Raw genomic sequence first — 12,393 nt, 5'->3', positions numbered from 1 at the left:
GAAATATTATGTTTAAAAAATATGAAGTGTTGTGTCTGACTATGATAAACGGAGAAAGACGTACTTACTTGTGTTGTTGAAAGGTTGAAAAGAGCGTCGGATTTTGTGGGAATTATTCTGGACGCAACAGTATCTAAAATATTTTTAATAGAAAAAATCTGTTGATTTAATGTGTGAATTAATAATTGTTAAAGCGATTTAAAAAATTGCACTTTACAGCGTGAGTTTTGTCCTAAATGACCTGCCGTACTTCTTCTTTTCAGTTTTACGGCAGCTGCACTTCTGCCGCACAGCAACGCAGACTGTCGCAACCGTGCAGAGGTCACAACACAGGATTAAAGGTACCGTTTGTCTTTTTTCATGATTACATTCTAACAGTTTTACTAACAACCAAGTATTATTGTTACGCCGCGAGGTAATTACGATAAAAGTTCGTTTCGTAACCCCTGAAAATGGACGAATTGTTGCTGACGAATATCGTCCCGTACGTAGCTAACATGCTATGCTAACCTGTCACATCTGTTTGTGTATTAAAGTCAACGTTTTATCACATTTTATCTCTTTATGGTGTTTAATTTAAGACTCCGTTTAACATAATATTAGTCATACTGTACAAAGACGAATAAAAAATGAAGAAAATTTCAATTTTTGTCATGTTTAAATTATGTTCGAACGGAGGACTTACATTCTAAAGAATACCATTCATTTAATAAGTGGCGTCTACATAAAATATGTTTTTACATATAAATAATTACCATCATTTTGACAAGAATAAGAAAAACAATTTTTTTTATGCGACACAATTGTTATACTTTTTACGGAATTTAATTTGAAAAAAAAAAAGTTCTAAGGAATACCATTAATTTAATAAGTGGCGTCTACATAAAATAATATATGTTTTTACATATAAATAATTACCATCATTTTGACAAGAATAAGAATAAGAAAAATATTTTTTTTTATGCGACACAATTGTTATACTTATTACGGGATTTAATTTGAAAAAAAAAAGTTCTAAGGAATACCATTAATTTAAAAAGTGGCGTCTACATAAAATAATACCGTAATTTCCGGACTATAAGCCGCTACTTTTTCCCCTCGTTCTGGTCCCTGCGGCTTATACAAGGGTGCGGCTTATTTACGGCCTGTTCTTCTACGACATCGACGAAGAGGATTTCGGTGGTTTTAGTACGCAGGAGGAAGACGATGACACAATGATTAAAGACTGACTTTTCATATACCGGTAGGCTGGTTATTTTGATAACGTACAGGCGAGCACTTTGTATTACTTTGCACCGTTGTATTATTTGTACTCTGCACGAATGCTGTTCGCCATGTCAAAGATGTGAAAGTTTGATTGAATGATTGTAAGATTTATTGTTAATAAATGGGACGCTTTGCGTTCCCAAACAGTCATCTCTGTCCCGACAATCCCCTCCGTGGTAGCAGGAACCCCTATATACTACGCTAATTACACATCAAAACCCTGCGGCTTATAGTCGGGTGCGGCTTATATATGGAGCAATCTGTATTTTCCCCTAAATTTAGCTGGTGCGGCTTATAGTCAGGTGCGGCTTATAGTCCGGAAATTACGGTATATGTTTTTACATATAAATAATTACCATCATTTTGACAAGAATAAGAAAATTTGTTTTGTTATGCGACACAATTGTTATACTTTTTACAGAATTTAATTTGGAAAAAAAAGTTCACTAATTTGGGCGTTAACTTATCTTTTTCTTGCAAAATAACGAATTGTGGCATTTAGCCGGGATTCAATGCCATGACAATATCATTTTTACTTTACAAAAATTTGCTGTCTTATTCTTGTTTGTGTATTAAAGTCGTTTAGTTGACGTTTTATCACATTTTATCTCTTTATGGTGTTTAAGCTAAGACTCCGTTTCACATAATATTAGTCATACCGTACAAAGACGAATGAAAAATTAGAAAAATTAAATTTTTGTCGTGTTTAAAGTGATTATGTTCGAATGGAGGACTTCAATTCTAAAGAATACCATTCATTTAATAAGTGGCGTCTACATAAAATAAGCATAATATTTATACATGTTTTTACATATAAATAATTACCATCATTTTGACAAGCTTACCCACCTAAGAAAATAATTTATTTTTATTTTTATGCGACACAATTGTTATACTTTTTACTGAATTTCTTTTTTTTATTTTTAAAGTTCACTAATTTGGGCTTTAACTTATCTTTTTTTTTGCAAAATAACGAATTGTGGCATTTAGCCAGGATTCAATGCCATGACAATATCATTTTTACTTTACAAAAATTTGCCGTCTTATTCTTGTTTGTGTATTAAAGTCGTTTAGTTGACGTTTTATCACATTTTATCTCTTTATGGTGTTTAAGTTAAGACTCCGTTTAACATAATATTAGTCATACTGTACAAAGACGAATGAAAATGAGGAAAATTCAATTTTTGTCGTGTTGAAAGCGTAATTACGTTCGAAGGGAATAAGCGGTAGAAAATGGATGGATGGATGGATGTTCGAACGGATGACTTAAGTTCTAAAGAATACCATTCATTTAATAAGTGGCGTCTGCATAAAATAACCACAATATTTATATATGTTTTTAAATATAAATAATTACCATCATTTTGACAAGAATAAGAAAAGCAATTATTTTTTATGCGACACAATTGTTATACTTTTTACGGAATTTCCATCCGTCCATCCATTTTCTACTGCTTGTCCCTTTATTTGACAAAAAAAAGCTCATTAATTTGGGCTTTACCTTATCTCTTTCTTGCAAAATAACGAATTGTGGCATTTAGCCAGGATTCGATGCCTTGACAATAGAATTTTTACTTAACAAAAATCGTATTCTTGTTTGTGTGTTAAAGTCGTTTAGTTGACGTTTTATCACATTTGATCTCTTTATGGTGTTTAAGCTAAGACTCCGTTTAACATAATATTAGTCATACTGTACAAAGACGAATGAAAAATGAGAAAAATAAATTTTTTGTAGTGTTTAAAGCATAATTATGTTCGAACGGAGGACTTCAATTCTAAAGAATACCATTCATTTAATAAGTGGCGTCTACATAAAATAACCACAATATTTATACATGTTTTTACATTTAAAAAATTACCATCATTTTGACAAGAATTAGAATAAGATAAGCAATAATTTTTATGCGACACAATTGTTATACTTTTAACGGAATTTTTTTTTTTGAAGTTCACTAATTTGGGCTTCACCTTATCCTTTTTTTTGCAAAATAACGAATTGTGGCATTTAGCCGGGATTCAATGCCATGACAATATAATTTTTACTTAACAAAAATTTGCCGTCTTATTCTTGTTTGTGTATTAAAGTCGTTTAGTTGACGTTTTATCACATTTGATCTCTTTATGGTGTTTGAGTTAAGACTCCGTTTAACATATTAGTCATACTGTACAAAGACGAATGAAAAATGAGGAAAATTACTTTTTTGTGTTTAAAGCGTATTTATGTTCGAACGGAGGACTTAATTTCTAAAGAATACTATTAATTTAATAAGTGGCATCTACAAAAATAATATATGTTTTTACATATAAATAATTACCATAATTTTGACAAGCTTACCCACCCAAGAATAAGAAAAACATTTTTTTTATGCGACACAATTTACTGAATTTCTTTTTTTTGAAAATTTCACTAATTTGGGCTTTAATTTATCTTTTTTTTTGCAAAATAACAAATTGTGGCATTTAGCCGGGATTCAATGCCATGACAATATAATTTTTACTTTACAAAAATTTGCCGTCTTATTCTTGTTTGTGTATTAAAGTCGTTTAGTTGACGTTTTATCACATTTGATCTCTTTATGGTGTTTAAGCTAAGACTCCGTTTAACATAATATTAGTCATACTGTACAAAGACGAATGAAAAATGAGAAAAATAAATTTTTTGTCGTGTTTAAAGCATAATTATGTTCGAACGGAGGACTTAATTTCTAAAGAATACTATTCATTTAATAAGTGGCATCTACAAAAAATAATATATGTTTTTACATATAAATAATTACCATAATTTTGACAAGCTTACCCACCCAAGAATAAGAAAAAACATTTTTTTATGCGACACAATTTACTGAATTTCTTCTTTTTTTTTTAAATTTCACTAATTTGGGCTTTAATTTATCTTTTTTTTGCAAAATAACAAATTGTGGCATTTAGCCGGGATTCAATGCCATGACAATATAATTTTTACTTTACAAAAATTTGCCGTCTTATTCTTGTTTGTGTATTAAAGTCGTTTGGTTGACGTTTTATCACATTTGATCTCTTTATGGTGTTTAAGCTAAGACTCCGTTTAACATAATATTAGTCATACTGTACAAAGACGAATGAAAAATGAGAAAAATAAAATTTTTTGTCGTGTTTAAAGCGTAATTATGTTCAAACGGAGGACTTAAATTCTAAAGAATACCATTCATTTAATAAGTGGCGTCTACATAAAATAACCACAATATTTATACATGTTTTTACATTTAAAAAAATACCATCATTTTGACAAGAATTAGAATAAGTAAAGCAATAATTTTTATGCGACACAATTGTTATACTTTTAACAGATTTTTTTTTTTAAAGTTCACTAATTTGGGCTTCACCTTGTCCTTTTTTTTGCAAAATAAAGAATTGTGGCATTTATCCGGGATTCAATGCCATGACAATATCATTTTTACTTCACAAAAATTTGCCGTCTTATTCTTGTTTGTGTATTAAAGTCGTTTAGTTGACGTTTTATGACATTTAATCTCTTTATGGTGTTTAAGTTAAGACTCCATTTAACATAATATTAGTCATACTGTACAAAGACGAATGAAAAATTACATTATTGTCGTGTTTAAAGCGTAATTATGTTCGAACGGAGGACTTAAATTCTAAAGAATACCATTCATTTAATAAGTGGCATCTACATAAAATAACCACAATATTTATACATGTTTTTACATATAAATAATTACCATCATTTTGACAAGCTTACCAACCCAAGAATAAGAAAAACAATATTTTTTATGCGACACAATTGTTATACTTTTTACGGAATGTAGATTTTTTTTTTTTATTCACTGATTTGGGCTTTAACTTATCTTTTTTTGCAAAATAACGAATTGTGGCATTTAGCTGGGATTCAATGCCATGACAATATCATTTGTACTTTTATTAGGTACATGAGGTGCACTGGGTTATAAGGCGTACTGTCGATTTTAGAGAAAATGAAAGGATTTTAGGTGTGCTTTAAAGTTAGAACAATATGGTAATTGCAAACTGTGACATCATTCACTATAAACATGTCATGTTTGGGTGTTTTTGTGTCAGGCTGAAGTTGATTGATATAGTTGAGGAAAAAAGTAGGAATGTAAAATGTTTTTAAGCCCTCTGAATAATGGACTTTTATATCCCGTGTGTCTTTGGGGTGTTGTGGAATAACGACCAGTGTTTTGTGTACACCTCCGATAGAATTGGACATTTATTTTTGTATTTTTTTATTCAACAGGAAAAAAAAATATCGGAAAAATCATGTTTAATGGAGGAACACAACAAAAGTTGTTTTTTTTTTCTAATTCTTGTTTTATGGCAGGGCACTCAATGTTAAAGATGCTCTACTGCCACCTACTGTATTGGAGGGTGAACCAGAGTGCTCTCCTTCACATACATATAAACATACTCATTCACTCACATACATACATATATACATACATACATACATACTCATAACACTCACATACATACATACATACTCATAACACTCACATACATACATACATGTATACATACATACATACATATATAAATACATACATATCTACTGTAGTGGAGTGTGAACCAGAGCTCTCTCCTTCACATACATACATGCATACTCATTACACTCACATACATACATACATACATACATACATACTCATAACACTCACATACATACATACATACATACATACATACATACTGTATTGGAGTGTGAACCAGAGCTCTCTCCTTCACATAAATACATACATATATACATACATACATACATACTCATAACACTCACATACATACATACATACATACATACATACATACATATATACATAAATACATACTCATAAAACTCACATACATACATACATACATACATACATACATATATATATATATATATATATATATATATATATATACATACATACTCATAACACTCACATACATACATACATACATACATACATACATATATATACATACATACATACATACCTACTGTATTGGAGCGTGAACCAGAGCTCTCTCCTTCACATAAATACATACATATATACATACATACATACATACTCACTCATAACACTCACATACATACATACATACATACATACATACATATATATACATACATACATACATATATACATACATACATACATACCTACTGTATTGGAGCGTGAACCAGAGCTCTCTCCTTCACATAAATACATACATATATACATACATACATACTCACTCATAACACTCACATACATACATACATACATACATACATACATACATACATACATACATACATATATACATAAATACATACTCATAAAACTCACATACATACATACATACATACATACATACATACATATATATACATACATACATACTCATAACACTCACATACATACATACATACATACATATATATACATACATACATACATATATACATACATACATACCTACTGTATTGGAGTGTGAACCAGAGCTCTCTCCTTCACATACATACATATTCATAACACTCACATACACTACCGTTCAAAAGTTTGGGGTCACATTGAAATGTCCTTATTTTTTAAGGAAAAGCACTGTACTTTTCAATGAAGATAACTTTAAACTAGTCTTCACTTTAAAGAAATACACTCTATACCAGGGGTCACCAACGCGGTGCCCGCGGGCACCAGGTAGCCCGTAAGGACCAGATGAGTCGCCCGCTGGCCTGTTCTAAAAATAGCTCAAATAGCAGCACTTACCAGTGAGCTGCCTCTATTTTTTAAATTGTATTTATTTACTAGCAAGCTGGTCTCGCTGTGCTCGACATTTTTAATTCTAAGAGAGACAAAACTCAAATAGAATTTGAAAATCCAAGAAAATATTTTAAAGACTTGGTCTTCACTTGTTTAAATAAATTCATTATTTTTTTTACTTTGCTTCTTATAACTTTCAGAAAGACAATTTTAGAGAAAAAATACAACCTTAAAAATGATTTTAGGATTTTTAAACACATACACATTTTTACCTTTTAAATTCCTTCCTCTTCTTTCCTGACAATTTAAATCAATGTTCAAGTAAATTTATTTTTTTATTGTAAAGAATAATAAATACATTTTAATTAAATTCTTCATTTTAGCTTCTGTTTTTTCGACGAAGAATATTTGTGAAATATTTCTTCAAACTTATCATGATTAAAATGCAAAAAAATTATTCTGGCAAATCTAGAAAATCTGTAGAATCAAATTTAAATCTTATTTCAAAGTCTTTAGAATTTCTTTTAAAATTTTTGTTCTGGAAAATCTAGAAGAAATAATGATTTGTCTTTGTTAGAAATATAGCTTGGTCCAATTTGTTATATATTCTAACAAAGTGCAGATTGGATTTTAACCTATTTAAAACATGTCATCAAAATTCTAAAATTAATCTTAATCAGGAAAAATTACTAATGATGTTCCATAAATTCATTTTTAATTTTTTCAAAAAGTTGCGAATTAGCTAGTTTTTCTCTTCTTTTTTTCGGTTGAATTTTAAAGAGTCGAAATTGAAGATAAACTATGTTTCAAAATTTAATTGTCATTTTTTTTGTGTTTTCTCCTCTTTTAAACCGTTCAATTAAGTGTAAATATCATTAATTATTAATAATAACATAGAGTTAAAGGTAAATTGAGCAAATTGGCTATTTCTGGTAATTTATTTAAGTGTGTATCAAACTGGTAGCCCTTTGCATTAATCACTACCCAAGAAGTAGCTCTTGGTTTCAAAAAGGTTGGTGACTCCTGCTCTATACATTGCTAATGTGGTAAATGACTATTCTAGCTGCAAATGTCTGGTTTTTGGTGCAATATCTACATAGGTGTATAGAGGCCCATTTCCAGCAACTATCACTCCAGTGTTCTAATGGTACAATGTGTTTGCTCATTGGCTCAGAAGGCTAATTGATGATTAGAAAACCCTTGTGCTACTGTATTGGAGTGTGAACCAGAGCTCTCTCCTTCACATACATACATACATACATACTCTTAACACTCACATACATACATACATATATACATACATACATACTCATAACACTCACATACATACATACATACATACATACATACATACATACTGTATAGGAGTGTGAACCAGAGCTCTCTCCTTCACATACATACATACTCATAACACTCACATACATACATATATACATACATACATACTCATAACACTCACATACATACATATATACATACATACATACTCATAACACTCACATACATACATATATACATACATACATACTCATAACACTCATATACATATATATATATATATATATATATATATATATATATATATATATATATATATATATATATATATATATATATATATATATACTCATTCACTCACATACATACATACAAACCTACTGTATTGCAGTGTAAACCAGAGCTCTCTCCTTCACATACATACATACTCATAACACTCACATACATACATATATATACATATATATATATTATACATACATACATACATACTCATAACACTCACATACATACATACATATATACATGCATACATACATACTGTATTGGAGTGTGAACCAGAGCTCTCTCCTTCACATACATACATACTCATAACACTCACATACATACATATATACATACTCATAACACTCACATACATACATACATATATACATACTCATAACACTCACATACATACATACATACATACTCATAACACTCACATACATACATACATATATACATACATACATACCTACTGTATTGGAGTGTGAACCAGAGCTCTCTCCTTCACATACATACATACTCATAACACTCACATACATACATACATATATACATACTCATAACACTCACATACATACATACATATATACATACTCATAACACTCACATACATACATACATACCTACTGTATTGGAGTGTGAACCAGAGCTCTCTCCTTCACATACATACATACTCATAACACTCACATACATACATATATATATACATACATATATATATATATATATATATATATATATATATATATATATATATATATATATATATATATATATATATATATATATATATACTCATTCACTCACATACATACATACATACATACATATATATATACATACATACATACTAAATTATATTCCATAAACCCATCTCTACTAGACACTTCACTAAAATGTTGTGATTGCTGCTTAGTACCGCTTTGAGAGTTGTCTCCTTTCTCTACTTTCCACAATGAATGCTAGCATGTTCCACTGACTCTTACCTCATTGCACTTGTCACATAATCCTGCTGGGTGTTTACCTATAAAGTGCAATGTCCTTTTCAGTCGGGGGTGTCCTAATCTAATGCATGATATGATTCCTCCATCTTTTGTGCTCCCCCTTACAGTTCTTCCCGCCCCTACTGTGTTCTGTATTGCACATAAGTGTCTTCCTGTTGTATTCATGTCCGCACAACAAAAGTTAAGGCCGAAATACAGAGAAAATGACCAAAAGAACAAACGAGTCAGGCTTTATTTTTATTTTTTGGATCATATGTTTAATGTTTGCTTGATTTTGCTGAGACAAAATTATCTAGATATTTAATTAATGTTCCAATATGATTAAAATGATTTGTTGTTATGCATCGAGGGATTGACTGTATGTTTGCATCTGGTTATGGAAGGCTTATTATGTTGTTTTCTGTGCTCTTACCAGTATGGGCGGCGACCACGGCCACAGCAAGATGTCCATGCCGGACTGGCGGCAGTGGAAGGTGGAGGGCACACCCTTGGAGTTTACACAGCAGAGGTTGGCAGCCAGGGGCCTTAAGGACCCGTGGGCACGGTGAGTATTTAAACATAAGCAGCACCCGCTACATTTAAGAAAATACATACAGTCGTGGTCAAAAGTGTACATACACGTGTAAAGAACATCATGTCATGGCTGTCTTGAGTTTACAATCATTTCTTATTTTTGTTGTGATAGAGTGATTGGAGCACATACTTGTTGGTCACACAAAACATTCATGAAGTTTGCTTCTTTTATGAATTTATTATGGGTCTACTGAAAATGTGCTGGGTCAAAAGTATACATACAGCAATGTTAATATTTGCTTACATGTCCCTTGGCAAGTTTCACCGCAATAAGGCGCTTTTGGTAGCCATCCACAAGCTTCTGCTTGAATTTTTGACCACCAAAATTGGTGCAGTTCAGCTAAATGTGTTGGTTTTTCTGACGTGGACTTGTTTCTTCAGCATTGTCCACATGTTTAAGTCAGGACTTTGGGAAGGCCATTCTAAAACCTTCATTCTAGCCTGATTTTGCCATTCCTTTACCACTTTTGACGTGTGTTTGGGGTCATAGTCCTGTTGCGCCCAAGACCCAACCTCCGGGCTGATGATTTTAGCTTGTCCTGAAGAATTTGGAGGTACACCCGCCATTTACTCTCTGTAAAGCACCAGTTGCATTGGCAGCAAAACAGGCCCAGAGCATAATACTACCACCACCATGCTTGACGGTAGGAATGGTGTTCCTGGGATTAAAGGCCTCACCATTTCTCCTTCAAACATATTGCTGGGTATTGTGGCCAAACAGCTCCATTTGTGTTTCAGAATTTTCCTCCAGAAGGTCTTATCTTTGTCCATGTGATGTCAGATGAAACACAAATGGAGCTGTTTGGCCACAATACCCAGCAATATGTTTGGAGGAGAAAAGGTGAGGCCTTTAATCCCCAGGAACATCATGCCTACCGTCAAGCATGGTGGTGTTAGTATTATGCTCTGGGCCTGTTTTGCTGCCAATGCAACTGGTGCTTTACAGAGAGTAAATGGCGGGTGTACCTCCAAATTCTTCAGGACAAGCTAAAATCATCAGCCCGGAGGTTGGGTCTTGGGCGCAACAGGACAATGACCCCAAACACACGTCAAAAGTGGTAAAGGAATGGCAAAATCAGGCTAGAATGAAGGTTTTAGAATGGCCTTCCCAAAGTCCTGACTTAAACATGTGGACAATGCTGAAGAAACAAGTCCAACACATTTAGCTGAACTGCACCACTTTGGTGGTCAAAAATTCAAGCAGAAGCTTGTGGATGGCTACCAAAAGTGACCAACAAGTATGTGCTCCAATCGCTCTATCACAAAAAAAAAAAAAGAGTTGTAGAAATGATTGGAAACTCAAGCCAGCCATGACATGATGTTCTTTACACATGTATGTCAACTTTTGACCACGACTGTATATGTTTTCCAATGCTAACGATTCATTACGATACGATAGCGTGCACAAATATGCGTGAAAACACTCCTACATACATTTAGTAAGTATGAATAGTTGTAGTTATATTGTAAAAGGTAAATGTTGCTTGGAGTGATGAATGAATCTACTTCTACAGTTAAGCTATTTACCCTGCAGTGCGCCAACACGTCCAAAAGATGGCGCTGTGGCCCAAACAATAACACACATTTTCAATGTATTTGCTGGTCCATCCATTTTCTACCGCTTGTCCCGTTCTGTGAAAATGGTGGTGGTCAAAGCCTAGGGGGGGTAAAAAGTAGTTTGTTATAGTGGTGAATTTCCATCATATTTTTAATCCACTTTTCCATGTTTGTGCTGCTTGTCTCCGTAGTAACGAGGCGTGGAGGTACTCTGGTGGTTTTAAGCGTGCTGTGACTTTGTCTGACGTGCTGCTGAGAGGATTCAAGTGGGGCTTTGCTGCCTTCACTGTGGCTCTGGCCGTGGAGTACGCCTTCTTCCCCCCAAAGAAGGGCGGCACCCACTAATCACACCTCCTTTACTCATTAAACCTTTTTGATGCGATCATTGTTTGTGCAAGCTTACATTTATTTGTCTAGTCTCGTTTTCTCTTCCGGCTGACTTTCCGCCAGCAGAATTTGATGCATTTGAGGGTGAGGAGTGTGCAGAGCAGCAGCACAGCGGCCAGCAGCGCCATCACGTCCAGACAGAAGTACTGGAACCAGTTGAGGCCGGTGACTGCAGCTTTAAGATGGTCGGCCCCCTTGTGCCGCATCACAAACTCTGTCCAGAAGACTGAGAGGTCCACAGGCTCCACAGGACGATCTTTGTGCAGCGCAGAAAGCCTCTTCATGGTCTCTTTGTGCCTGGAGGGAAATTTAAACAAAGG

General features: G+C 33.0%; 2 protein-coding genes across 7 annotated transcripts in view; one reads left to right on the top strand and one right to left on the bottom strand.

Moving 5' to 3' along the window:
- Nucleotides 1–178: 178 nt before the first annotated feature.
- ndufb3 (NADH:ubiquinone oxidoreductase subunit B3) lies at nt 179–12,068 on the top strand. The gene is made up of 3 exons (XM_062070277.1): nt 179–341; nt 9,972–10,100; nt 11,878–12,068. The coding sequence occupies exons 2-3, from the start codon at nt 9,973–9,975 to the stop codon at nt 12,029–12,031; spliced, it is 282 nt and encodes a 93-aa protein (XP_061926261.1). The 5' UTR covers nt 179–341; nt 9,972; the 3' UTR covers nt 12,032–12,068.
- The window catches only part of LOC133665081 (UDP-glucuronosyltransferase 1A1-like), a 104,324-nt gene continuing 103,232 nt past the window's right edge, over nt 11,302–12,393 (bottom strand). For 4 of the 6 annotated variants that reach the window (XM_062070268.1, XM_062070270.1, XM_062070273.1 and 1 more), the window contains one exon: nt 11,302–12,370. In XM_062070268.1, coding sequence (XP_061926252.1) covers nt 12,100–12,370 — 271 coding nt within the window. In that variant the 3' untranslated portion in view covers nt 11,302–12,099. The remainder of the gene's footprint in view (nt 12,371–12,393) is intronic. The other 2 variants (XM_062070271.1, XM_062070272.1) reach the window with 1 other exon arrangement.

The sequence above is a fragment of the Entelurus aequoreus genome, linkage group LG14, assembly GCF_033978785.1.
Source record: "Entelurus aequoreus isolate RoL-2023_Sb linkage group LG14, RoL_Eaeq_v1.1, whole genome shotgun sequence".
In the NCBI taxonomy this organism is placed as follows: domain Eukaryota; kingdom Metazoa; phylum Chordata; class Actinopteri; order Syngnathiformes; family Syngnathidae; genus Entelurus; species Entelurus aequoreus.
This window is presented reverse-complemented; position numbering and strand designations above follow the sequence as displayed.